At 53.6% G+C, this 27,820-nt stretch overlaps 2 protein-coding genes and 1 long non-coding RNA gene across 12 annotated transcripts in view; 2 read left to right on the plus strand and 1 right to left on the minus strand.

Moving 5' to 3' along the window:
• ABCA3 (ATP binding cassette subfamily A member 3) overlaps positions 1-17,434 on the minus strand; it is a 40,160-nt gene extending 22,726 nt beyond the window's left edge. For both annotated transcript variants that reach the window (XM_077906227.1, XM_077906225.1), the window contains exons 1-9: positions 17,285-17,434; positions 10,463-10,676; positions 8,492-8,570; positions 8,136-8,400; positions 7,184-7,311; positions 6,475-6,640; positions 3,698-3,957; positions 2,736-2,852; positions 2,453-2,573 (exon numbers count right to left, since the gene is read on the minus strand). In XM_077906227.1, coding sequence (XP_077762353.1) covers positions 2,453-2,573; positions 2,736-2,852; positions 3,698-3,957; positions 6,475-6,640; positions 7,184-7,311; positions 8,136-8,400; positions 8,492-8,545 — 1,111 coding nt within the window. In that variant the 5' untranslated portion in view covers positions 8,546-8,570; positions 10,463-10,676; positions 17,285-17,434. The remainder of the gene's footprint in view (positions 1-2,452; positions 2,574-2,735; positions 2,853-3,697; positions 3,958-6,474; positions 6,641-7,183; positions 7,312-8,135; positions 8,401-8,491; positions 8,571-10,462; positions 10,677-17,284) is intronic.
• On the plus strand, positions 1,210-10,555 carry LOC144318831 (uncharacterized). 2 transcript variants are annotated; one of them, XR_013384813.1, is made up of 4 exons: positions 1,210-1,870; positions 2,043-4,921; positions 5,749-9,599; positions 9,995-10,555. It is a non-coding gene; the product is annotated as an uncharacterized LOC144318831 (long non-coding RNA). The 2 variants fall into 2 exon arrangements; XR_013384814.1 differs by having other exon boundaries at positions 1,210-1,836.
• Positions 17,435-18,686: 1,252 nt separating the features above from the next.
• The window catches only part of LOC144318832 (ATP-binding cassette sub-family A member 17-like), a 77,979-nt gene continuing 68,845 nt past the window's right edge, over positions 18,687-27,820 (plus strand). For 3 of the 8 annotated variants that reach the window (XM_077906228.1, XM_077906232.1, XM_077906230.1), the window contains exon 1: positions 18,689-18,984. The gene's annotated coding sequence lies outside the window, so the exon portion shown is untranslated. Of the gene's footprint in view, positions 18,985-21,670; positions 21,816-27,820 lie in introns of all 8 variants that reach the window. The other 5 variants (XM_077906233.1, XM_077906234.1, XM_077906231.1 and 2 more) reach the window with 3 other exon arrangements.

A 27,820-nucleotide genomic window follows, 5' to 3' on the forward strand; every position in this document is an offset into this window, starting at 1 on the left:
GGTGCAGCCCACCAACAAAACCAGCTTCGCACAGGTCCACAGCCAGAAAGGGGAGACGTATTTTGACAGCCTCCCCAGATACTCGTAGGTTTTCTCTGTCACTCAAGTACCACGCCACAGGCAGTTGTTTCTTAAAGGTCAGGCGCCACATGGACTCTGACCGATGAACCTGTCACGCTGTTACCCAAAAATCCACTGGCCTACCTTGCGCTTAGAATGGGTTATTACTCGGGCACGATCCCGTAGTGGGATGCCTCGGTCACGCACAACGTACTGCTTGTTGAGCTATGCAGATCTTCTGAGTACGGTCATGCTTTATCGTACAACGTACAGATAAATCACGTCGGCTGATACGATCACCAACCTCCTAAAAGGCTAACTGCTGGGACACTGTCAAGCTCATGGCGTTAGATTCAAGTTTGTAAAATCCCATTTTTCGCTTGAATGCTGGGATTTCACAACTGACATCCGATACCGTCCATTTTTCTTAAAAGACAAGCTCACATTAGAGGAAATGCCTGCCAAACACCCAGGTGTGAATAATTATGCCCGAGGGTGGTTCTTTTGAGCAAAAATGGTGTTCCATGAAAGAAGTGACTAGTTTGACAACTCAAGCCACCACATGCCAGCTACTGGCCATGTCCAGAGCTGAAGGGTAGAAGCAGGGAGACACCTCGAGGCCACTGTGAACCAGGCTGGTGACAATGGCCAGCAGGGGGTGGGGTGGGGGTGGGACAGTGGAGGCGGGAGAGACACGAACTGCAGCTCTCATCAGACGTGGTGCACAATGGGACAGGAAGACAGATGTCGGGGATGATCCCAAGGTGTTTTGGTGAGAGCGGCAGGGACAGGGTGCTACCAGCAGAAACAGGAAAGGGCTTCTGGGGATGGGGTCAGGAGGTGGTGGAGGTGCATCCTGAGCGTCTCAGGGACGTGGTGTGTGAGTCTGAGCATCAGGGGCGAAGCCTCAGCTGGAGCTTGCAATCTCTGGATGAACCACACGTTCTGAGTCCTCCAAGGGGAGGCAGGTGTGTGACAGGAAACCCCGGACTTCAGGATGAGGAAGCTGTGGACTTAGGAGCACATGAAGAAGTGCTTCCACCAGAGAAAGAGGAGTGTTTTCCCACAAAAATGGAGGAGGAAACAAGAATGAGCAGATGTGCCCAAGAATCAGCTGAGTACTTGACGGCAGAGAAATGAACTCTCGGTAGATTCTAGAACATTCTAGAACATACACCAAGGGACAAACGGGCACCCGGAAGACAAGTAAGCAAGTCCTACAGACTCAGCACGAAGGTTTCTGTAAGTGCAAAAGAGACATAGAGAGACACGAAGGAGCGACACAGCCTCATGTCCACCAGGACGGCTACTAGCAAAACACCTCCCCGACCAGAACACGGCGAGTGCTGCTGAGCGTGTGGAGTCACCGTGAGCTCTGGGCAGGAATGCAAAGTGGCAGCGCTCCTGCAGAACACAGTCTGGCAGCTCCTCAGACAATCAGCAGAGAATGAGCACATGACCGAGCAATTCCACTCTGGATACAACCCCCGAAGGCAGATCTCACAGAGGCTCTTGCACACTCGCGTTCACAGCAGCATGATTCACAAGCACTAAAAAGCACCCCGCGTGGGCACGGACGGGTGGGTGGACGAGAAAAATGTGGCCCATCCACACAGCAGAACGTCACACAGCCTCACAACACCTGCTACAATGGGGACAGACCCCGAGGATGGTACACACAGCGAGAGAAGCCCGCCACAAAAGGGCACATGCTGTGTGATTCCACTCTCACGAGATACTGAGAGTGGCCACAACCGCAGATACAGAAAGTGGATGGTGGGCACCCGGGCTGAGGAGGGACGGCGAGTCGGTATTTAGGGGGACAGAGCCGTCTGGGAAGACGGGAGGGTTCTGGGGTGGGGGGGATGGTCGCACCACCATGTGTACAGTCACACCGCTGTGTGGACGTGCTGACACTCGACTGCGAGCTGGAGAACGGTTACGGTGATCAGGGGTCTGTGATGTGTGTTTTGCCTCAACAGGAAAAGAAAGAAGACCCAGGACCGAGGGAGAGGCCCCAGCAGGGGCTGCAGGGCTGCAGGACAGGCCGGTGATCGCCGCCCACAGAACCTGAACGTGTGAGCGGAACCGCGAGGCAGTGAAGACAGGCGTCCTCACACCACAGCGTTGGTAGAAGACCAACCACAGCTCTGTGGAGGGGGGCCTCATGCACTCGCGGACAGCCTGCCCTGAGGCCAGGACAGGATGGGTTGGGGAGCAAGATGGGGACCTGGCCGCGGACACGGGGTGCGGGCAAGGAGCAGCTTGCAGAGCCTCGGAGAGGCTGGCCTGCGCCACCCCGAGGCCTGAGTCTAAGGCAGGTGCAGGGCACAGCGTCCTCCGGCTGCAGGGCTTCCTGGGGGGCAGTGGTCCCCACACCAGGACGGCTCACCTTTGCTGAAGAAGGTGCTGACCATGAAGCTGAAGGACACGGAGGCGGTGGCAAAGCACAGCAGGAAGACCAGCACCAGCGAGGGGTCGCTGTGAGTGAGCACCGCCACGTCCTTCTTCACCTGCGCCGCGTGGCGTCCCGTGGGTCACGTGGGCAGGCCGTGGGGAGGTAGGGACAGAGACAGTTAGACTTGAGACGTCGGGGCCTCAGATGGGGCTGTGGGAAGGGCCGACTCGCCCTGAAAGCCCCGAGCGCTCCAAAAGCTCCACAAGCCCACGCTCACCTTGACGCAGAAGAGCAGGGTCACGAAGGAGACGGCCACGAGGAGGAAGAGGAAGAAGAGGAGGAACCAGGCGGTCCAGTGCAGCCAGCTGCTGAGCCCCATCATGCGCATGTACTCCTGCGGAGAGGGCCACACGTGCTGGCACGGGCTGCAGCCGCCTGGGGCGTGCGTGGGTGCAGGGTGCGGGGTGCGTGGGTGCACCCGGAGCCGCACACGGGCCAACACAGGACAGTGGGACGCCGGGGACACACACAGCCTGCGCCAGGCAAGGGCATGGTCCATCTATGTCATCCTCCCCTGCCCTCCTCCTCCTCCCAGTCTGATGTGCTCTGCCCCTGGGGCACCCTCCCTGCTGCGGGGTGGAGATCGGCCCACCTTGCCCCTCACCCAGTGTGCTCCCCGCTGACAAAGGCAAGACTTCAAAGTTTGGGTATTTGGCAGCATCACTGGACGAGTTTACAGGGACACGGCCTTGCTGGTGTACTTCAGCAAGCTTTCTGTACTCCCTAACCCCGTCCCGCTGCGCCCAGCAGCCCACCTACGGGTGCCCTGACCATACAGAGCCAACGGGCCTTCTGTACAGCCCGGGACGGAAACATCCAGCCTCTCCAGGGACTCTGTTCAGTACACGGGACGTGAGTAGCTATATAACGTAGTGTTAGGGCGGCCATGGCAAGAAAATTAATGGGAATCATGAAGATTAGTTTCATTGCTGTGTCCTGCTTGACTTGGCACATGCCAACAGGGGTCCTGTCAACGTGTCAAGCCTTACCACACTGCACACAAAACTTTATTGCTTTATTGGGGTTTTAGGGACCCGGATGTGCCAGGCTTGATTTCACAGAAGCCCCAGGATCACCGGCGCCACGGTGGGCATTTACCCCATGCCTGGCTGCCCCCAGCAGCACCCGGCTTGCACCCAACCCGCCCACACGGGCCTAAGACACACAGACCACGGCCACCTTCAGTTTCGTCTCCTTCTCCTGCACGACAGCCCGGATGATGGTGAGTGCGGTATAGGTGAAGCTCAGCATGAGCAGCAGGGGGAGCTGGTACTGGATGGCGACCAGGAAGGGGTCCGAAATAAAAGGCGGGTACGGGAACCTCTTTGCGATCACGGTGAGCTTCTCAAACAGCTGGCGCGTGGAGGCATTCGCATGGTACTGCATGATGGCCCTGTCCACTGCGTGCTGCATGGCCAGGAAGCCTTCACGGATGTACCCTGAGCGTGGACAGTGGGAAAAGCCATGTCACAGGCACAGCTCGGCTCACAGAGCGGTGCTCTGAGCTGTGCCAGGTCTCCCTGGAGAAGGCGGCCACGGGGCAGCACCACCTAACACACCCACGGTGGCTGGGCCTTCTGGCGTTGGCGTGTAGGGCCCCTTCCCCACCCGCACCCCCCAAGGCCGGCTAGGCGGCACCTCTCTGGCCCTGTCTTCCACCTCCCTCGTCCACTTTGAAGGACCGTGGTGAGTACATCGGGCCCCCAGGACCATCAACAGCAATCCTGCGATCTTGAGGCCCGCGGAGTAGCAGCCTTCCATCCACTGGGCTAGCAGGCATCACAGCCCGAAGGCCACTGCTCAGACCCTCATCCTGCCCATTCTGACCCTCTACTACATGAGGGGGTCAATTCTGCTGACAATTGTATTGTCAATACAATTCTACTGGGGAGGAGGGCCTGGGAAGAGTGATAGAGGGGGGACGAGGAATCCCAGCGCAGAGGCCGGCCCGCCACGGGGAGTCTAAGGAAGGAGGGGGCACAGCCCCAGAACAGCAGAGGAGTGAGCACACGGGTGCAGGCACCCTTGCTCATAAAACACGGCGACGTTGGGGATCCCTGGGTGGCTCAGTGGTTTAACGCCTGCCTTTGGCCCGGGGCACGATCCTGGAGTCCCGGGATCGAGTCCCACGTCAGGCTCCCGGCACGGAGCCTGCTTCTCCCTCCTCCTGTGTCTCTGCCTCTCTCTCTATTTCTATCATAAATAAATAAATAAATAAATAAATAAATAAATCTTTAAAAACAAAAAACAAAAAACACGGCGACGTTTAAAATACCCAAGGCCCTCTACCACGGAACTGCAGCAGCCTGCCTGCCAGTCCTAGGAGAAGAGCAAGGCTACAGCCACAACCCCAGTCGCCCTCAGGCTCCAGACGTTCATGGCTGCAACGCAGCAGGTGCTCAGGTAACGTCACCCATGGCTGTGCGCTGGGCGGGGCAGCTCTCACTTTCACAAGGGACCTGCCGCACAGCCCACCACGTCTCCGTGGGACCCACGGGGCCACGAGGCCAGGGGAGCCACCCCACGGCGGCGGGGGGCAAGGTGGGCCGCGCTCTCGGCCGTGTTCGCCTGGCCTCGCCACCCCAACTTCTCCGTCTGCTCTGCGCTGAGGGCTGGAGCGGTCACCCTGTCCTCAATCCCTGCCTGTGACCGTAAACAAAGCCCCGCCGAACCCCTTCAGCATGCCGGTCTCCCTCTCTCTGACGATTCCAGGGGCCAACTCCCCCGGGGGCTATGTGCGTCTGAGGTGTGGACACGGGGCTAGGGCGGAGCCCGGGCTGAGCATGCCAAGTGCGCACTGTGTACCTGGCCTGTGTCCCTGTCACAGCTTGTGGGCTTGTAAGTGCTTGTAAGTGGCGTGGACTAACGAGCCTCAACATAAAAAGACGTGGATCCTTGTCGTTGACTGAGACGTTTTCCCTAGGCTCTTCCTTGCTTTTTATTTTTTCAATTTTTATTTATTTATTATAGTCACACACAGAGTGGGGGGGGGGGCAGAGACATAGGCAGAGGGAGAAGCAGGCTCCATGCACTGGGAGCCCGACGTGGGATTCGATCCCGGGTCTCCAGGATCGCGCCCTGGGCCAAAGGCAGGCGCCAAACTGCTGCGCCACCCAGGAATCCCTCCTCCTTGCTTTTAAAATTGGTGTCGTGTCTTCCTTTTCGGGCAAATTTCTAGTTTGTGAAATCTCCTAGTCTGACTCTGGTTGCTTCCAAATGTCCACAAACAGGAGGACGGTCTCTCCTGCTGCTGGCCCCAGGCACCAGCCACAGCCTCTGGACACTGGCCATAGCCTCCCTTCCTCCTGTCCGCCTGCCCGCCTGCCTACGGCCTCATTTCGGGACATTCCTGGGTCTCTCTGCCAAAACCTGAACACGCTCGGCGTCCTACAGACTGCAGAATCCTGTGTTCTCCGAGACGCCTGCTGCCGCCGAGAACCCACGGAGGGGTCCCAGCTACTCCGTGCTCATCCCCAGCCTCGTTCCAGGACGGCAACCCTGCCTCGGAGGAGGCGAATGTGCCAGCCACCTGCCCAGGCCACAGGGACAGACGAACACACGCGCTGACACAGCCAGCCCAGAGCCAGCTTCTGCAGGCGCCTCATGGGCACAGCTCTGCCCCAGACAAGGAGCACAGAGCTCACGAAGCCTGTGACCGTACAGAGCGAAGGCCCGGGAGGGAACGGAGGGGGCGGCCAGGCCCACACACTCGACACCTACGGAAGCCTCTTTAAGACTGAAATACACAGGTTTCCTTCGAGAGCACGTGTCCTGGGGGAGGGAGGGAGCGCATCCCTGTGGACGGGGAGCCAGCTTTCCTGGATGCTTCCTCCCTTCCACGAGGAAGAAGACAGAACAGCCCTAAAGGTGCATCTGTGCAGAGAAACGCAAGGTGGGGCCCATGACCGTTGGCTGTCAGCAGCCGGGGAGGGAGCACCGCGGCCGCGGCTTCTCACCGGGTTCTCCGCCGTCGGGGGATGTGGGCTCCCTTGGTCCTGGGTTTGGGAAAAGTGGGAAGAGGGAAGTGGTGTGCCATCCCTCCGTCTCTTTCAGGAAAAAGGAGCCTGTCTGGGTCCACATGTAGTTTCTTCGTGTGTAGCTGAACCGTAAGTGATATCTCACCTGCGGGAACAAAGTGCAAACCGCCGGCTCTGAGGGATCCGGACAGAGAAGCAAACTCCTCCCCACCCTCCGGCCCCCAACTTTGTCCGCGGGGTCCCGGGGGTCAGAGCGCGCAGCTGTGCCCGGGGTGGAGCCCCGCAGTGCCCCCCCGGGGTGTTCCCACCAGCCCCGTCTCGCTGTCCACCTCTGGGAACTCTGCACCTGAGGTGTCCCTGATGGTCAGTGGAGGGTCCCCAAAATAATGCTAGAAGAACTGGATGGTTTCCTGGCTTCATGCTGTCACACAGGAAGACTTCATTGTGTTTTAAATACCTAAGTGTACCCTCAAAGCAGTACACGGGGCACGTGGGGCAGCTAAGGGTGTGCCCGGGGCAGCCGGTGGCCGCAGTCAGTCTAACCCCACCACGCTGGCCCCACGGGCTAGAGACACCCGGGCACCCTCGGTGGGACCCGGACGGTGACACTGCCTCCTGGCAGGGGAGGGTGCCTTCACGTGCTGGCCTGCGTGGGAGGGAGAGGGGCCTCGTGGGGCAGGGTCCTCACCGCCAGCGGCAGGGGCTCCCCGCTGTGGTTGAAGGTGTGCTCGAACACCACGGCAGCCAACACGTTGGAGGAGTGGTTGTCATACCTGATGTAGTCCTCAAAGTCCTTCTCCGAGGGAAAGCCTCGAGCTGTGGGAGGAGTGCGAGTTGCCCGACCGCCCATTCTACTGGGGAATCTGGCTGTTTCAGGGCATTGTCACCTGCACGCACAGGTTTCTCCAGGGCGCAGTCACCTGTCCTCGAAGGCCAGCAGGCTTGCGCGATGGGCAGAGATTGGCTGCCGCAAGGACAGGTGGCGCCCCGCCATCAGGGCGGTGCAGTTTCTGGGAGAGCTGGAGGCAGGGCTGGCCCACAGCCCTCCTGGGGTAGCCTCCCTGCCTGGGGTCGGCCTCCGACTCGGGCCACGTGGGGTGTCACGAGGGTGCAAGTCGACACTAACATAGTTTGTCACGTGGTTTCTCTATCACCAGACCCCGCGCCACATAAAGGGGCTTCCCCGTAGTCCCTCAGTGAGGCTGAGGACCCCTGCAGGCATTTGTCACTCTGTGTTCAACACGCCATGGTGGCACATGCCAAAGGCAGGAGGTGGGAAAAGAGAATACTTTTTGTCTGGAAGCAAAGACAAGGTGACAGGTGCACGTACTGGGAGTGTCCCTCGATGGGCTTCCTGATGCCTTTCTCTAGAACGGTGCTCCCAAAACTGCGTCCCAGAAGAGGCCCTGGCAAGCACGCTCACAATACACCTTGCCCGTGACTCCAGAGCTGTCCCCACCGTGAATCACGGGAGTGACTGCAGAGCCCGGGGCTCCCCTCCAGCCTCACATGCCCGGTCCCCACTTTATAATGAGTGACCCGCCAACGAGGGGAGATGTGGAGTGTGGCCGCTGGCCGGGGCTGCTCATCTGGGTCTGTCCCCCACCACTGGACGAGAGGGGACCCGGAGGACACCTCACCTCTCATGTTGATGACCAATGTCCTCCGCGCCGTCTCCGTGATAGTCTTCACGGCCTGGCTCTGGGACGGGATGTAGGCGAGCTCCCAGGCGTCGCCCGGAGGGGGGAAGCTGAAGAACAGGGGCAGCTCCTGGATGGACTGGCCAGGGTAGATGGTGGCGTTGGGCACATTTTCCGACTGGATCTTCAAGCGGAGCCAAATGAGGATCCCGGAGAACAGCAGGGGCAGGAAGAGCTCCAGGACGGTCACCAGGACTTTGCGCTTCTGTGAGAGGAAGGGAAGGAGCGGGCTGGGGGCGCGAGGCCCTCCCCCCCACTCTCCCCCCAGCCCGGTCAGCACACCTGCGCACACCCACCTGCACCGTGTAGTTCTTCCAGAGCAGGAGCGCCAGCTGCCTGAGCACAGCCATCTTCTGGCCACTGGCCGCGGAGCACCTGGGGGCCAGAGGGGACTCTGCTGAGCCGCAAGCCCCCCTCCGCGTCCCCCCCTCCTGGCTGCCCGGTGGGGCCTGGTCTCCCACCAGACACACCCTAGGTGACCCCTCTGTGTGCCGCGTGCTGTCGCGACACTCCGCCCGCGGGGGGCGCCACACAGGTGTCCTCTGTGGTGCGGAGGACGGGCCACCTCTCTGCGTACCCCCGGCCCCCCAACAGACCACCCGGGACCCCCCCCCCACGGCAGGCTCGGCTGCAGGCGGGGGAGGAGGGGGTGGAACGCGCTACTTGCGCTCCTGCCTTGAGCCCCGGGGACCAGTTTTTCCTGCTTTAACCACGAGCACTGGTATGTGGCCTCCACGTGACAGTGGTCATTTTCCTCCAAAGAAAATCTGCCCTGTGTCACATGGAAGTGTTATGTTTACAGCGGGCGCATGGCGCTGGGGGGCCGCTGAACGCAAGACGCAGCGACACGGCACCCGGGGGCCCGGAGGAAGACCCCACGCCCAGGATACGGCAGTACCGCGTTCCCGAAGCTGCGGGCATGCAGCCGGGGGAGGGGGGGCTGGCTGCCCCGACCCCGAGTGGGCACATGAGGCTCCTGGTTCCCATCCCCACGGCGGCGAGGACGCAGGGAGAGTGGAGAGGGGCCCCATGCTCGTGGCCCTTCACGTGGGGAGAAGCCTGCGTGACACACTCTCCACGAACTGGCTCCAATGCCACCAGTCAGGCGGGTCAAGGAGCTGGGACACTCGGGTGGCCAGTGCATCCTTCCTTAGCCACCGCACGCGAAAAGCGCGGCCCAGAGAGCCTGCCGGAGACCCTGTACGCGGAGTGAGAGCTCCTCTTGGCTTCTTTACCAAGGCCAGCTTTAAAAAAGCTCTTTTTAAAATTAAACTCTTGCTTTTTCTTAGAAAACACTTGGCTGTCCCTATCTGTGTGATGATAGTTACTCAAAACTCACACTTTCAAGGGTCCTCAGGGGACACCTGGATGGATCAGCGGTTGAGCATCTGCCTTCAACTCAATGTGTGACCCCAGGGTCCTGGGATCGAGTCCCACATCGGGCTCCCTGCTTCTCCCTCTGCCTGTGTCTCTCCTCTCCGTCTCTCAGGAATAAATAAATAAAATCTTAAAAACAAAAAAGGGTCCTCAGTAAATACTTGTAGAAAACGCAACTGCCAAGAAGTTATTTGCAAATTAACCTAAAATATGCTTTTAATTAATCCCGTGGTTAAAATGTGAAGAAATTAAATCTAAAAAAGTCTGAAGTGCTATGAAGGGGCAACTTTTTTCAAAATTAACAAGGTGGGAAAAGTCATAAAATCAAGTGCGGACAGTTAATGAAAGAGCAGTGGTTTCATGACACCCACGAGGGCCCGTGGTTTATTTTTTTAAAGATTTTATTTATTTATTCATGACAGATGCACAGAGAGAGAGAGAGAGAGGCAGAGACACAGGCAGAAGGAGAAGCAGGCCCCATGCAGGGAGCCCGACGTGGGACTCGATCCCCGGTCTCCAGGATCACGCCCTGGGCCAAAGGCAGGTACTAAACCGCTGAGCCACTCGGGGATCCCGCCCGTGGTTTATAAAAGGTTTCTAGAAGTGGTTTTGGCCAGGAGGGGAAGGCAGTGGGTCCCCCTTCCCCAGGACACAACCTGGCCCAGCCGAGGTAAACCTTCTTCCTCTCCCAAGAGGGAAATATATAAACGGTCACAGGTCAGAGAAGGAGAGGACTTCCTTTTCTGGAAAAGTCTTGCCCAGAGAAGACACATCCCCATGCTTACTCCTGTCTCTCCGGTCTGAGGAGTAGGGAGCACAGAAAGACAGACAGACCACGTTCCCACCAGTCCCTGAGAGCCCCAGGCGGAGACCAGCACCCGCGAACTGACCTGGGTCCCGGGAGAGGCTCCTGACCGCGGTCTCCCTCCTGCGTCCGGGCTATGGCAGGACTGGCCAGGAGGAGGCGGCTCTGTGACCAGGGCTCTGGGGTGGGGCCTGCGGGCCTCTCGAGTGCAGTGGGGTGAGGGACGCCTCACGGAGCATCAGGAGGGGCCCGCGACTCGCTGGCATGACTCCCCGGCACCTCTGGGCAAAGGGAGGGCGCTAGGATATTTGGAAAATAAGCAAAAAACACCTCTCACCACGTTAGGAAAAGAACAGAGCAAAACAGATGGCAAGTGTGTCAAACAGGGCAGACCCGAGAACAAGGAAACGCGGATTCAGGGAGGCAGACGCTGCGGGGTGGGTCTCCGGTCCCTCCTGGTACGCAGAAATGTGGCGGTGCAAGGAGCTCGCACCCAACACCTGCCCCCAGCCCCGGCTCCCGCTGTCACTGCTCTTTTATAGGCAAAGAACGGAGGAGGAAGGGACGCAGGCCTGATCACACACCCGGTGAACACTGAAAGTAGTAAAATCTTTATAAAATCAGACACATTGTTCCCACAGTGTCACCAGAAATCAAGAAAAACTGTTCCTTGAGCCCTGCCACCTTACTAGGGATTTATCTGTCTCCCTGGAGCGCCGGGTGGCGGCTGCGCGCATGCCAGGCCGCTTCCCAGGCCCCGCCAAGCACCATACGTGCATCTGTTCTGTTTGAGCAGAAAGGAGTTCAGAGGAGATTCCCAGAATTACAAAATCTGGAAAGCTTCTGGTTGTGCAAGCAAATACACAGAAGGAAAGGAAGTAAAAGTTCCTCAAAACACTCGACGCTGAGGCACAGGGGCCCCAGAAGTGGCGACGACCGCTGCGCAGAGCCGCCCGCGCCACCCACCCTATGCAGACTCTCCAGCTGGGGCCACTTGCAAAGCCGCCCCCACCGCAGAAAGCGGCTAAGAACTTCCCCTACGGGCCTCACTCCACTTCTCCAGGGACACACCCGGGAAAGGAAGGAAAAGTGTTTTTTTTTTTTCCTACTGAAAGGTTTGTTTGCTTACTGTTAAAATATTAAACGTTACACAAACTGTTAAGTATTTCAGTGTTTGCTTTTTTAGGTGAGCAATTGAATTGGTGCACAGTGAGTGCGTCCTGTGGCTTGCTAGTTTCTGGGAGCTCTTGTGATGGCACACAGGATTCCTCTACTGATGGCTTTTCCAGGAACTTTCATCAGTTCGAGAGTTATGGGCCGTGCCGGCTCATGCGCGCCTGTGGCTGCGCAGGGGCCGCCTGGGCAGGGCTCTCCGGCGCGCCCTGGGAGGCCCGGCAGCTCCGTGTCTTCATCCGTGGTTTTTCTCAGTATGGACTTGAATATGTCATCCGCTGTCTATGTGCCCATGCTAGATAAGTTTTTATTTCAGCGTATGTGGAAGAGAGCCGCGATAGTGCTTCTAGAGAAAGGCCACTCCCGAGCAGGCCTCAGGACCAGCAAGGGGACGTGGACAGGGCCCCAGTGCAAGGCATGGGGCACACACCCTGCTATGTCATGAGCTCCTGTCACATCCCGAGCTCACCGCGTCGCCTTCCAGGGAAGCCCACATCTGCCCAGGCCTGGAGGGCAGCATGGTGAGAAGGCAGCTCCACAGAGCAGGGCCTCCGCATGTCCCGCAGACAGCAGACAAGCACAGCTCTGCCCTCTTCCCACGGGGGTGGAATGGACACAGGGCCTCCCCGTCTGGTCAGGCTGGTGAGGACCCGGCTCAGCCAGGAAAGCCCTTCCTTATCGACGCGGGAGTCCACAACAGTGAGCCGTGGTAAAGGTCTGTGCGCGTACGCTCCAAATAGGAACTTAATTAATGCTTGTGGGTAGAATCTGTGGCCTTCGACGCTACACAAACAAGAAAAGCATTGATCCCTCCAACGAACATCTGCCCAGAGCTTGCTGTGCAAGGGGCGCTGAGGGTTTGGAGATGGAAATCGTTAACACTCCCAAGCCAAGATGCTCAGTCTGCAAACGTGTCCATGTGCTGTAACTGCTGTTGCCAGAGCCAAACAAGGCATCATGAGCTTCTGGAGAAGACTGAGTTCGTGTGCGTGTGTGTACGACGCGGGGGAGGCTCTGGGAAGGCTCTCGGGAGTGGGTGACACAGAAGGCCAGTGTTGAGCGTCCTGGTAGCTAGGGGGTGGGGGTAGGGAGTGGAAGAGTGTGTGCGAGGAGCAGCTGGTGGTTCTGAACACCTGGGCAGGGAGCAGCAGAGAAGGAGCCAGAAAGGGAAGCCAACCAAGGCCTCAGATGCTGTGCCAAGAAGGCAGTATGGGAGTCGGGGTGGGGGGCCTCCACATGGGCAGTATGCTGCTCCAAGGGGTTTTGTTCTGTTTGTTCACCCAGCACAGGATCTCTTCTTTTAGGGGGTATTTTTTTGGCGGGGGGGTGCATGGCAAACATGTGAAAATGTCTATGTCAGTGGATTTTGCAGATGCAAAGTCTAAACACCAATAAACATTGTAGAGCATAAAAAAAAAAAAAAAAAAAAAAAAAAAACATTGTAGAGCATAAGCTGAATGCAGCAGGTGCATTTACAGAGCGTGGTCCCCACCAGTGAACCCACCACTGACCTCCTAGCGGGGTGACTGACACCATCTGCTAGAGGAAAGGAATGGTGAGAAACTATACTCATCAGTATTTGTCTTTCTCCTTTTTTTTTTAAAGATTTTATTTATTAAAAAAAATAAAGATTATATTTATTTACTCATGAGAGACACAGAGGCAGAGGCACAGGCAGAGGGAGAAGCAGACTGCCCTGTGGGGAGCCCGATGCAGGACTCGATCCCAGACTTCTGGGATCACGCCCTGAGCCAAAGGCAGATGCTCAACCACTGAGCCACCCAGGCGTCCCATGAGTATTTTTCTTTAAAAATGAGGGGAAATTGACTTTAGGGATATTCAAGACACTGAATGCTGGCACACCTGCTGGCCTGTGTGTCGGTGGCCACGCACCCCAATTCGGGGGCCAAGTTCTGAGACATGGTGGGCCCTCGCCTGCTGGTTTACTTTGAGCCTTGCACATGTCCTGGACTTGATGGATTCAGGATGTGATGGTTGTGTGCAATCAGAATGAACAAAATCATAGCCAAGGCTTTACGATACTTTGTAGAGATCTGGGAAGTGGCCATGACTACCCTTAGCTATAGGGAGGTTCACTGGTTACCTGGAGACTTGGAACTTAAGAAGGAAATACACATTTTCTTTCAAGAAAAGTTCCAAATCTGGAGATCGTTTCTCTTTCTCCACGACAACTGACTGCAGTGGTGGTGTGTCAGCTAGCTCATTTCTTTTAAGCCGACACACTCAAATCTGTCCCTTCAAGGAAAAGGTGACGACAACGTATAAGAGCTGTGGCTTTTCAAAGTAACCTGTGTTAGGAAGGGAGCACGTAGGAGAGCGATGTTTAGAGCCAGGGTTGCCCGGGGCAGCGCAGGGGCAGTGCCGGGTACACGCAGGCACACGCACACCCACACACCAAGAGCGTCCGGAGCCAGAAGCTCCGCCCGCCCCGGCAGCCCCCGAACATGTACCACCCCACCCCACCCCACGATTCAGCACGGGAGCAGGAGTGAAGAGTGAAAGGCAAGTCCCGGGCTCAGAGCACCATCTGGGTGGCCTCCCGAGGTTCACGGCGTTTCCCTGCGACGCCGCCAGAACTGGGAACCGAAATAAAAAGAACCCAGAACCAGACCTTCCAACGAGGACTCCGGGTTCACCAAGACTTTATAAATGGGAAGTGGACTTGCTCAACATGGCTTTCTTATAAAACAGCAGATGGTATGGGTCGCCTGGCCAGCACAGTTGGTGGAGCACATGACTCCTGATGTTGGGGTCCTGAGTTGGAGCCCCACGATGGGCATACAGATTATTAAAAAAAAAAATTAAAACAGGGCAGCCCAGGTGGCTCATCGGTTTAGCGCCACCTTCAGCCCAGGGCATGGTCCTGGGGTCCCAGGATGGAGTCCTGAGTCGGGCTCCCTGCACGGAGCCTGCTTCTCCTTCTGCCTGTGTCTCTGCCTCTCTCTCTGTCTGTGTCTCATGAATAAATAAATAAAATCTTTAAAAAATTAAATCAGCTTATGTTTTTATGACTGAGCTGGCAGCATTAACATGCTGAACAAATTTCATCGTGTTCACTTTGCCTCTCATCCCTTAAAAGGTATGTATTTGTGTCTGTCCCTGTGTCCATGACATTCAGGGCAGCGGTAGATGACTATTTTACAAATAAATAAATATGTGGGGGTGCAAATCCCAATCTTGTACACATGGCAGCACACCAGAAAAAGCTTGAGGACGATGTATTTATGCAGGTGGCCCTTGCATGGATGAGGTGGGCAGAAATCCACAAGGCTAGGTCCCTGTCCGGGGCACTGCGCTCACGGCTGTGGTTCCTTGCATCCTGAGGCTCAGGCGGAGACCTGGTTTGCTGGCCTTGTGCTCAACACCACCACCCACCCTGTCCCGGGTTGGGGCAGCCGTCTCTTTAGGATATACGGCTCTGAGTTAACAATGAAGCTCCTGGCAGGGGCTGGTGGGGTAGATTTTTAAGTCAAAAGTGTGGCCCAAGGGAAGCAATCAGGAGAGAGTCCCACAAAAATCTGTGCCACCCCCTGCTTTCTTCACCCCTGCTGGAGCCTTGGTCTCACTGCTGTCCTGCTAGCTGTTCTGGCTCTGTAGGTGTAGGAAATGAGGTAATGAGGTGACTGAGGGTCCCCGGGGAGAGGTAACCATGGGTCTTCTGCAGCAAGCTCATTACTCAGCTCCTGCAAATGTACCTGTGTGCCTGCTGACTCCAAATCTCTGAGCCATTCAGGGGGACGAGTGCTGCCCAAGTCTCCCGGGACAGGGACTGACACGCCTTATACTTTCCCAAGGGGGTCCAGGCCTCCTGGGGTTTTGTCTTCTTGGAAAATCAGTCCAGTCCAGCCCTGCTGTGAAGCAGCCACAGACAACCCCAGTTCAGGGGTTCTTCATTTTGGCTGCACAATGGAATATTCTGGGGTGCTTTTACACAGAAAGTGACATCAGAGGCCCACCCCTAAAGATGCTGGGCTCTAGCCTGGGCGTGGGACTTGTTCTGGGGTGATTCTAATGAGCAGCCAGGGTCGAGACCTTCCACTCTTGTTGAAAGCCACCCCTCCACCTCTGGACACCTGCAGCAGCTCTTCTGATGTCTCGAGTGGTACTTGCCTCATTCTGTCTGATGCCTCAGTTACTTGTGAATAAATCATTCTCTTTAGCTCTATCCTAAGCTCCCCAAGAGCAGGGACCACATCCAATTCATCTTTCCATCATGGGCAGAGTCTTGCCCATCCTTCTCCCCAGGTTCTAGAATGTTTTCTTTCCTCTTTACCAACTCAACAACAGATGAATCTACTGTCATCTTGGGAAGCAGGGCTGGAGAAGAGACAGTCAAGTGGGGAGTCTTCCCTGGGCCTCCCCAGTTGAGACTAAGTCAAAACAGGTTCCCATGGGACTGGTACATGCACTGGGTAAGGCTAGTGTCATTTAAAAAACCACCTGAGCTCATCACTCTTTTTCCAAACAGCAGTCTCGTCAGGATGATGGGAAATCGCCAGACAGGGAACCATGTCATCCTCTTAATCAGATATGATGACCAAGTGTGCAATTAAACAACAACAAAAAGATCTGTAAGGATTTAAAAGAAAAGAGCTAGGGAATTCCTAGGGCATCCATTTTTACCTATTTTCCCTTTTTCTTATTTTTCCTTGATGTAAACTTTCTAAAGGAAAACAGCCTTGATCTTTTCAAGTTTACACAAGGCAGCACCCAACCGTTCAGAATCAAATGACACAGTTGCTCAGGAGAAAAAAGCCAGCTTGACTCCCCTGCACCCTGCCCTCTTCTCTGCTCTGTCACAGGGTGTCGGCCACCCTTTGAACAAGCGTTTCTCCATTGCCTGTTATGTGCCTGGAGCCCAAGCCCTGATCAGACCGAGTCAGGGCAGTAAGTGGGCCCTCGGGTCATGAGGCAAAGGGATGGACAAACAGAAACCCGGGGTAAGGCAGTGGCTTTCATCAGGCCACATTCAAGGAAGTGAGGAGGGGCCCTCCTTCGTGCACCAAATGTGCACCAGCTGCACATCTGTCCTAAGCCCTAGTGCAGGAGCCAGCACCTGCCCTCTGGAAGCTACACTGTAGCGTGTGAATGCCAATACCCATTGTCAACGCAAATTCGCACCACGTACCGACTGGCCACAGACCCCAGGGGTGACTGGGGCTGCTGCAGGCCTCTCCACCTGCGGGCGTCCCGCCTTCCTGTCCCCCACATAGCTCCCACCCAACCCTGGACCACGGCCCCCCGACCCCGCTCCCCGGAATGAGGGGTGGGCGCAGGGCGCGCTCCGGGGTGGGGAAGTACTCCCACCCAGCAGGGAATCTGCCCCAGGGATGAGCCAGCAGCATCCCCGCGGCCCAGCTCGAGTGTCCGGCCCGGGGGCTGCACCACCCCCGGCTGCGTCCACCCTCCCGGCTCGGCACAAAAGGGGCCGCGGCGCGTCCAACCCCGGGTCCGCGGAGGAAGCCGCCCACGGGGGGGACCACGCCCAGGGGCTCGGGCCGCGGGGAAGCCTGAGTCAGGGCGGCCTGAAGCGGAGGCCCCGCGAGGTGCACCTGCCGGGCGGGGCGCGGGGGCGCGCGGGGGGGCGGGGGCGCGCCGGCCGGGCGGAGGGCAGGGGGCGGCCGCGGGGGCAGCCGGGCGGGGTGGGGGGCGGCCCGGAGCCGCGAGTCCCGGGAGCGAGCGAGCGCGCGCGGCAGGTCCCGGCGGCACTCACCGACCCTCTCGCGGGGTCCCCTGCCTCGGGCCCGGCTGCGCTTGGCCTCACGGCGGCGGCGGCAACGACGGCCGGTGCTGGCAGCGGCGGGGCCGCCGGGCGGGGAGGGGGCGCCTGCGACCGCCGCAGGCTGGCGGGCGGCTCGGGCTCCTGCAGGTGGCGCGCCGGCCGGCTCGCGCGTGCGCAGTGGGCCAGCCCTGCGGGTGCCCGGCCCGCCCGACGCCCCGCCCCGCCCCGCCCCAGCCTGCGCAGTGCCCGCGCGCCGTGCGGCCGGCAGGGGGCGCCGGACCTCGGGCAGGGCGAGGGCGGGAGGGAAGGGAGGGGCGGGGCAGGAGAGGAGGGGAGGGGAGGGAGGGGCGGAGAGGGAGAGGAGGGGCGGGGCGGGGCAAGGAGGGGAGGGGCGGGGCGGCGTCCACCTGTACCTCGCTGCGGCTGGAGCAGGCGTGGGCTGTCCAGCCATTCCGCCCAGCGCTGTCCTGGTTTGGGCGCGGGCCCCTGTGTCGCGGAGGGAGGGCGACTGGCCCCCTGGATCCTGGCGCGGGCTGCCGGGGGCGGGGGTTGGTCGGGGAGGCCCTGGGGGTGCTGCAGGGAGGGTAAGGAACCTTCTAGAAAACGGCCGCGGAGCGGGCTGGGAGGCCCACCGTCCTGCGGCGTGTCCAGAGTCATGGGGCAAAGTTGACACGGGCGGGGAGGACTGGGGGTCGTGACACCAGATTGGGGACACGTTAGCAGGAAGGTCGTGACTTCAGGTGGTGAAAATCAGAAACAAACGGAGACCAGCCTTGGCGGGGGGGGGGGGGGGGGGAGGGAGGGTCCCCCGAGCCCACTGAGCCACTCTGCTCCTGGGGCGGGATTTCCTTCGTGCAGACCCCGCCGGAGGGCGAACCTGACCCGGATCGCGTCTTGCTCCTCTGGAGGTGAGAAGCAAAACGTCAACTACTGGCCAAGGTTGTAGAAGTGCAATATTGTAATCATCGAGCCGTGCAGAGCCGCCCGCGGCCCCCGCGAGCTCCGTGCAACACACCCCCAAGCCTCCTTCCGCGCTCCCGCTCCGCAGACTGTCGTTTTGGTGCACAATGAATTTTTACTGATCACAGCTTCAGTGATGCATTAGTTTTACTTTGGCTATCTTGAACCTTTCACAGGGTCAGGGTCACCACCGACGGGAGGGTCCCTTAGACGAGAGGAATACAGGTCAGGCTGAGGTCCCCGCGGAAGGGAGTGTCCCCAGTCGGGGGCAGAGTCACCTGCTGCACAGAGGTCACGAGGCCGGGCAGGTGTCACCTGGGACCAGCGGTCCGAGGCCCAGCTGGGGTCACCTGGGGGAGGGGGCTGAGGTCGCGTGGCAGGGGCAGGGCGGGACTGGGCGCGAGGCCAACAGTTGCCGCGGGCCGGCCCACTCGGGTCCCCAACGCCCCGACTGAGCGCCGCCAGGAGCCTACGACTCAGGATCCTCCGCGGCAGAGGCGCACCTGCCCCTCGCCTGCTGCCCCGGGGGTGGGTGCTTCCCCCCCCACCCCGCAGCTGTCCAGGGGGCGCACCTGCTGCTCGGCGGCTCGGCGGTGTCAGTGCTCCCCCCAATCCCCCGCCCCGCGGCAGTCCAGGGCGCACCTGCTGCTCGGCCTCACCTGGGGCGCCACCTGCGACCAGCCCTGGCTCCGGCACCTCCGCGACCAGGACGCGACTGATGGAACCGTAAAGTAATGATCTGAGTTGGGAACCTTCTGTCTCAGCCACCCCAAGACCCTTCTGGATTAGCGATAGAGGGTCTCCCTACCTGTTACTCTCTGAGGTGGTACCCTTTACTGCTTCTCTTCCTTCTGTCTCCCTCACCAGAAGGGGAGCTCCAGGAGGAGAGCACTTGGTCTACTTCGTGGCTACATCTCAGGGTCCAAGAGTGTCTGGCAGAGGGGAGGCACTTGGTAAATATTTGCTGAATTAAAGAGTTGGAAGACCTGGCTTCACATCTGGGCCTGACCCCTTACCTAGCTCAGGCTTGTCATTTTACCCTTCTGAGCTTCCATCTCCTATCCCTAAAATCAATGATAATAGTGCTAGTAATAATACCAAACAGAGATATTTTGTTTTGGGGTCAAATGAGAAAACGCATAAATGCCAAGGAAGTGGTAGTGCGCGAAGTACAGGGGGAGTTCCATAGCCTGGTCTCTGTAATGAGCAGACAAAAACAAACAAAACACCAAAAAACAAAAACAGAAAACCCAACTGGACACAATCACAACTGAGATGGAGGAGCAGATTATTAATGTACTGCCAGTATCTTAAAAACCCTCTCTCCCCATCATTGCTCCCAGACCACACCCCGTCCCTCCCTCTCAACCCAGGTGTCTGCCCTGAGACTCTCTGAACCTGCTGAACAGCGTCTTCCTCACTCAATCTTTTTTTCTTTCAAGAGCCAATCCTTGCCATTTCCAACTTAGACTGGTTACACCTTGCAATTTTTTCCAGCCCTTTCTACACCTGAAAGGGTTCTGCATGACCAAACCTGGGAAGAGAGCAGGCTGAGTCGGATTTCCCTGAGAAGGAAGGTGAAGGAGGGTATGGGAAGAAGGACCATGCGCAGCAGGAGAGACACCTGCAGGGTACTAATTGACACCTTGGTTCTTGATCCTTGCTGTTAGGGTGCCTCCACGGTAATTATTACCAGTCATTGTAATTATGAACTGAGAGGGTATAAGGCCCCTGGCGAAGGAAGACGTTCTGTGGGGAGATGCTAGGCTCTGGACACCTGTTCAGAAACCACTGCCATGGAGGCTGGGCCCTTCTGATGGATCCTCAAGATTCACTTTGCCGCTCAAGGCCCACTAAACCTAGATGTGCCACCTAGGTTGTTCTCTCCCCAAGTCCCAGATGGGGGCCATAATTTGTTCAATGTTACACAGTAGAGGTGAGACTGGAGCCCAGGTGTCGGGGCGTTCAGGCTCCTGGACTCCCTGACAGCCTCTGGTATATAAATCACTCACATTCCCACAGCGTGAAAACATGCCAAGAAGTTATGTGGGATACTCTTTGGGGTTCTCGTAGCTCAGACACTTCTCAGGATCAATGGAAAAACTAAGGTGCATGGTGACACTCCTGAACTACAGCTCTACGAAAGGCAGTAAACCTTGTTATTGCAGAAGCTGGCTGACATAGATATCTACTTACACGCCCGCTACGCATTTTAAAAATGGAACCAATATGTTAGCTCCTATTTCTTTTGCAGGGACACATTCTATCTTCCTATCCATCTGTACCTATCTATGCTTATATATGGACTTTTTTGTGCCCACGTCGGTGGTATTTAATGCTGGATTTTAGAATACAGCTTCTCTGATTGCTTCCATAGGAACAATTGGAGGCTTCATTCTAGACCAAGGGCTGTAACACACTCCTTTGTTCAGCGATTGAGGGGCGTTATAATTACTATAATAGTAATTATAGTGGACCTTGGGCCGTGCAGCCTCAAATTAAATCCTGGCTCTTAAGTGCCTCATGTGACGTCTTTATACCTCAGCGACTTTGTGTAAAGTGGGGAACCCATAGTACTCACTTTGTAGGTAGCTGTGAAGATTTGAAGTATTGAAACATATGGAATACTTCAAAAAGTGCTTGGTGCTTAGCCAGGGCCCGGTTCCTAGTTTTTGGTTTTTGTTTTGTTTTGTTTTGTGTTTTTTTGGTGGTGGTGGGGGTGGGGGGAGATTTTGAGTTAAGCCTTCCTTTTTTTTTTTTTTTAAACAATTTATTTTTATTTTTTTTTTATTTTATGATAGTCACACACACACACAGAGAGAGAGAGAGAGAGAGGCAGAGACACAGGCAGAGGGAGAAGCAGGCTCCATGCACCGGGAGCCCGACGTGGGATTCGATCCCGAGTCTCCAGGATTGCGCCCTGGGCCAAAGGCAGGCGCCAAACCGCTGCGCCACCCAGGGATCCCTAGATTTTGAGTAAAGCCTTCTATAATAATTTGTATATAGGTTCTTGTGTAAAAAAATCTTTTGTGAATTTGAAAAAAATTCTCAGTTTAGTTGGGTAAAACTTAGGAATAAGATCATGGAACCGTATGGAAGTATATGTTTAGCTTTATAAGAAGCTCTAAGAAACTGCCAAAATATTTTCCCACATGGCTGTATCGTTTTGCTTTGCAGGATATAAGAGTTCCAGTTGTTCTGTAACTTTGCCACCACTTAAAGAAATTCTTTTCCCCCAACCATTCTAGTAGCTATGAAGTGGTATTTTATTGTGGCTTAAATTTGCTTTTCCTAATGACTGATGATGCTGAGCATCTTTTCATGGGCTTATTTGCCATACATATATCCTTTTTGGTGCAGCATCTTTATAAATTGGGTGATAATTTTTAAAAAATATTTTATTTATGTATTCATCAGAGACCAAGAGAGAGGCAGAGACACGGGCAGAGGGAGAAGCAGGCTCCTCACAGGGAGCCCAATGCGGGACTTGATTCCAGAACCCCCAGGTCACGACCTGAGCCAAAGGCAGAGGCTCAACTGCTGAGCCACTCAGATGCCCCAGGTGCTAATTTTCTTACTGTTGAATTTTGAGAGTTGTATATGCCCTGGATATAGCTCCTTTATCAGATAATCAATTTGCAAATATTTTTCCCCAGTCTATACCTTGTTTTCTCGGCCTGTTAATCTTATGCAGAGAAAGAAGTTTCAATCTTAAGGAAGCCCAACTTACCAATTTTTCTTTTATGCTTTTCATGTCCTATCTCAGGCATCTTTGCTTGATCCAAGGTCACAGGGATGTTCTCCTTTTTTTCCCTAGAAGTGTTAGGGTTTTAGGTTTTGCACATAGGTCTGTGGTGTATTTTGAACTGATTTTGTATAATGGATTGAGGTATCGGTCATAGTGGTTCCCCACCCTACCCCGATACATGATTCCAGTTGTCCCACCACCCTCTGTTAAAACAATGATTTTTTTTAATTGAATGGCACCTTTGTCAAAAATTGACCATATTTGTGAAGGTCTGTTTTTGAACTCTTCTATTCTGTTGGTCTGTGTGTGTATCTTTGATCTTTTATTAGTCTGGGCTATGGCACAATTTTTCTGTAAAGGGCCAGATAGCAAATGTTTTAGGCTTTGCATGCCAAGAAGCAAAATTCAAGGTATTAGACAAATACTTGTTATATGAGACTCGTTTCCAAAAAAAATTTTTATTAGTCACTTTAATATAATTAAACATAATGTTTTTGCTTTTGCAATGTGTATCTACTCATGAGAACAATGGAGTTCTTTTTTTTTTTATAGGATAATATATTGCTTTGCCAGGGCTCAAAGATGGTGTTCCCTACCATCCAAATTTATTTTATCTTATTTTATTTTATTTTATTATTATTTTTTTAAAGATTTATTTATTTATTTATTTATTTATTTATTTATTTATTTATGAGAGAGAGAGAGAGAGAGAGAGAGAGAGAGGCAGAGACACAGGAGGAGGGAGAAGCAGGCTCCATGCAGGGAGCCCGACGTGGGACTCGATCCCCGGTCTCCAGGATCGCGCCCTGGGCCAAAGGCAGGCGCTAAACCGCTGAGCCACCCAGGGATCCCCTATTTTAAATGTTAATCTGTTAATGTCAATGGGTAACGAGATTTTGTGTATCTCACTATGAATATGATTTCAACTGAGTGTCTTCATGACTTGAAAGGCATTGATGGAATTCTGTTAGATTCCTCTCTTGATACTTTGCCTTAAGCATGTCATTGCATTATAGATAAATTACAACAAATTGAGGGTGAGGTGGAAGATCCTCAATTGCACAGATAAATGGATTTTGTTTTTTTTTTTTAAGATTTTATTTATTTATTCATGAGACACACACACAGAGAGAGAGAGAGAGAGGCAGAGACACAGGCAGAGGGAGAAGCAGGCTCCATGCAGGGGTCCGATGCAGGACTCGATCCCAGGACTCCAGGATCATCCCCTGGGCCAAAGCAGGCACCAAACCGCTGAGCCACCCAGGGATCCCCAATAAATGGATTTTGAAATATGAACATTTCCTTTGCACATACACCAAGATGTGGAAAATGCTGCTGGAGCTGTAGTCTGAGCTCGGAAGATATACCTGCCTGCTGTGAATTTGTGTAGGAATGGAAATTTCACTTCTTGTTTTATCTTTTGGTAGCATGGGAAGTGCTTACAGCAGCCCGCCAGTACGTGTGCTTCAAACAGTGTTGGCTGTCATCAAAATGACAGTACTGTGGGAGAAGTCTCACACAGAAGCACTGCGACAGCTAACTTCAAAGCTATCCAGTGCTCAGTCACAGTGGTTGGGGGAAGTTCTTCCAACCACTGAAAGGATTCAAAACCAGTCTCATTTGCAGGCTGGGCTGTAGTGGGCTACATTTGGCCCCTGAGTAGTTGGCCTGCCCATGCTTCAGCTAATACTATATTATCTTGACTAGTGTAGCATTAATGAAGTAGTATGTGTCATCCAGTTTTGTTCCTCTTTCAAAATGATTTTGGCTATTTTAGTCCCTTTGCCATTTCATATGGATTTTAAAGTCTGTTGGTTGGGCAGTCCCGGTGGTGCAGCGGTTTAGCGCTGCCTGCAGCCTGGAGTGTGATCCTGGAGACCTGTGATTGAGTCCCACGTCGGGGCTCCCTGCATGGAGCCTGCTTCTCCCTCTGCTTGTGTCTCTGCCTCTCTCTCTCTGAATAAATAAATAATCTTAAAAAAAAGGTTTGTTGGTTTATGCCTATTGATGATACCATGGAGATTTGGATTGGGTTTGTATTGATTCTAAAAATCAGTTTGGAAAAAAATAAATAAATAAAAATCAGTTTGGGAGAATTGATGTCTTAATACAGACTTCTCCAGTCCATGAGTATGGTATATCTTTCCATTTATTTCATTAAAAAAAAAAAAAAAAAAACTTTCATTGGTGTTCTTTCATCTAGATTCTGCACATATTCTGTTGGATTTATTAATAAGTAGTTCATTTTATCAGTATTAGCACAAATGATACCTTGAAAAAACTTTGGTTTTCCACGTGTTCCTTACTACTAGATAGAAATACAACTGATTTTTGTGTATTGACTTTGTCTCTGAGGACCTTGCTAAACTAATGTATTAGTTGCAGATTTTTTTTTTTGGTAGACTCCTTGGGAAAACCATGACACCTGAGAGAAGAAACACCTTTCTTCTTGCCTTATTATTGTTTTTTAACATATATCTTTTTTGTAATGTTTTTGTCTGGCTTTGGTATCAAGCTAATGCTGACCTCATAAAATGAGTTGGGAAGTACCCCACTTCTATTTTGTGGAAGAGATTGTGTAGAATTAGTATTATTTCTTCCTTAAATGTTAGAATTTGCCAATAAAATCATCTGAGGCAGAGTTTTCTTTCTTGGAATGTGTGTAACTATAAATTGATTTCTTTATTTTTATTTTTTTAATGATTTTTTTATTTTATTATTTTTTTTAATTTTTATTTATTTATGATAGTCACAGAGAGAGAGAGAGAGAGAGAGAGAGAGGCAGAGACACAGGCAGAGGGAGAAGCAGGCTCCATGCACCGGGAGCCTGATGTGGGATTCGATCCCGGGTCTCCAGGATCGCGCCCTGGGCCAAAGGCAGGCGCCAAACCGCTGCGCCACCCAGGGATCCCTGATTTCTTTATTTTAAAAAAAGATTTTATTTATTCATTCATGAGAGACAGAGAAAGAGAGGCTGAGACACAGGCAGAGGAAGAAGCAGGCTCCATGCAGGGAGTCCAACGGGGCCTGGATCCCGGGTCTCCGGGATCATGCCCTGCTGAAGGTGGCACTAAACCGCTGAGCCACGCGGGCTGCCCTATAATTTCTTGAGTAGACAGGGGACTATACAGGCTACCTATTTCTTTTTCTTTCTTTCTTTCTTTTTTTAAGATTTTATTTATTTATTCATGAGAGACAGAGAGAGGCAGAGACATAGCCAGAGGGAGAAGCAGGCTCCATGCAGGGAGCCCTGACGTGGGACTCAATCCCGGGTCTCTAGGATCACGCCCTGAGCCGAAGGCAGACGCTCAACCACTGAGCCACCCAGGTGTCCCATACCTATTTCTTTTTGAGTGAGTTTTGGTAGTTCATGTCTGTCAAGGAATTGGTTTCACCTAGGTTGTTGAACAAATAGGCATCAGTACTGTTGCTAATAATATTCAGTTATTTTGAAGTTTTTTTTTTTTTTTAAGATTTATTTATCCATGAGAGACACAGAGAGAGACAGAGACATAGGCAGAGGGAGAAGCAGGCTCTTCGCAGGGAACCGGATGCAGACCTTGATCCCAGATCCTGGGATCATGATCTGAGCCGAAGGCAGCCACCCAACCACTGAGCCACCCAGCCATCCCTGAAGGGTATTCTTTATCACATAACAAATTGCCATGTATACTTTGGTATATATATAGAGTCTTTTTTTTTTATTGAGTTGTTACTATCCGAGGGTGATATATTTTTTAATTAATGAAGTTATATAACAACAAATTTAAAAATTTGTTTAGTTTCTGGTTATTATCTGTCTCAGAATTTTCTTGCCTGATTTCACACTTTTGTGCTTATATGGACTTCTGAATCAGGTTCTTTTTAAAATCCTGTTGAAATCTTTATCGTAGGGATGCCTAAGTGGCTCAGCAGTTGAGTGTCTGCCTTCAGCTCAGGGCATGATCCTGGGATCTTGAGACTGAGTCCTGCATCAGGCCCCTGCAGGGAGTCCGCTTCTCCCTCTACCTATGTCTCTGCTTCTCTCTCTGTGTCTCTTGTGAACAAATAAATAAAATCTTTTTTAAAAAAGAAATCTTTATGGTAAAATTTGCAGATTTATTTAGGAGAATTAATAATCTTCATATTGACTCTTCCTATGCAAAAATATGTCTCTCCAGGGACACCTGAATGGCTCAGTCAGTTGAGCATCCAACTCTTGATTTTGGCTCAGGTCATGATCTCAGGGTTGTGAGATCAAGCCCTGCCCTGGGCTGGGCAGACAGCCTGCTTAAGATTCTCCCTCGGCCCCTCCACCCCTCCACCCTTACCCTGCTCACTCTCTGTCTTTAAATTTTTTAAGATTTATTCATTTATTTATTTGAGAGTGAAAGAGCAAGTGAGTGGGGGGAGGGGCAGAGGGAGTGAGAGAGAATCTTTTTTTAAAAATTTATTTATTCATGAGAGACACACACACACACAGACAGAGACACGGGCAGAGGGAGAAGCAGGCTCCCTGTAGGGAGACCGATGTGGGACTCGATCCCAGGACCCCGGGACCACAACCTGAGCTGAAGGCAGACGCTCAACCGCTGACAACCCCCCCCCCAGGTGTCCCCAATCCAAACTTTCTACTATAAAACAGTATCTGTGTTTCTGAGAAATTCAGAGTTCAGGGAACACATTACAGAAACCATTCTTTCTGCGGAAAAGGCTGTCACAGACTAGAGGTGATGCATTCTCTACCAATGATCCTTTTCAGGCCAGAATCTGTGGCATTTAAAAAACGATGTGTAAGTGCATCAGCACAGAAAGCATGCATAGGATGACATCTGGCTTTCCTGTATTGGATTGTGGTGACTTTTATTTTCCCAGATAATCAGGAAAGGAGGTACTGCCTCTCCTCCCTGTTGTCAACGGCAGGGCCATTAAGCTAGAGCATCACACATGCCATTAACATGCCTCACAGTGGGTGACAAAGATGATAATGACCTCTAAGAAGATGGCCCAGCTGCATAACTGTGCGCACCTAGGCCCCTGAACTAGTTTAAACAGTCGTGGTGTGTGTGATAAAAAAAAAAAAAATCACACAGGGCACCTGGGTGGCTCAGTTAGTTAAGCATCTGACTCTTGATTTCGGCTCAGGTCTTGATCTCGGGACCGTGAGATGGAGCCCAGATTCAGGCTCCATGCTCAGTGTGGAGTCAGCTTGACAGTCTCTGTCTCTCTGCCCCATCCCCTCGCTCCCTCTCTCTCTCTCTCCCAAATAAGTAAATAAATTATTTTTTTAAAATCGCACATATTGGGATCCCTGGGTGGTGCAGCGGTTTGGCACCTGCCTTTGGCCCAGGGCGCGATCCTGGAGACCCGGGATCGAATCCCACGTCGGGCTCCCAGTGCATGGAGCCTGCTTATCCCTCTGCCTGTGTCTCTGCCTCTCTCTCTCTCTCTCTCTGTGACTATCATAAATAAATTAAAAAAAAATTTTTTTTTAAATCGCACATATTCCTAATGGATTTTTAATTTTTGTGGGCTTTAAATTTTCTGATTTAATCATGAAGGGGGGCTTAGGGTTATGAATTTTCCTGCTGATGCAGTTTTGTTAAAACAGTTTTTTAAAAATCAGGGATCCCTGGATGGCTCAGCGGTTTGGTGCCTGCCTTTGACCCAAGGCATGATCCTGGAGTCCCGGGATTGAGTCCCACGTCGGGCTACCTGCATGGAGCCTGCTTCTCCCTCTGCCTGTGTCTCTGCCTCTCTCTCTGTCTTTCATGAATAAATAAATAACAAAATCTTAAAACAGTTTTTAAAAAATAGATTTTATGGGGATCTGGCTGGCT

This window comes from Canis aureus, chromosome 8 (assembly GCF_053574225.1).
Source record: "Canis aureus isolate CA01 chromosome 8, VMU_Caureus_v.1.0, whole genome shotgun sequence".
Lineage (NCBI taxonomy): Eukaryota > Metazoa > Chordata > Mammalia > Carnivora > Canidae > Canis > Canis aureus.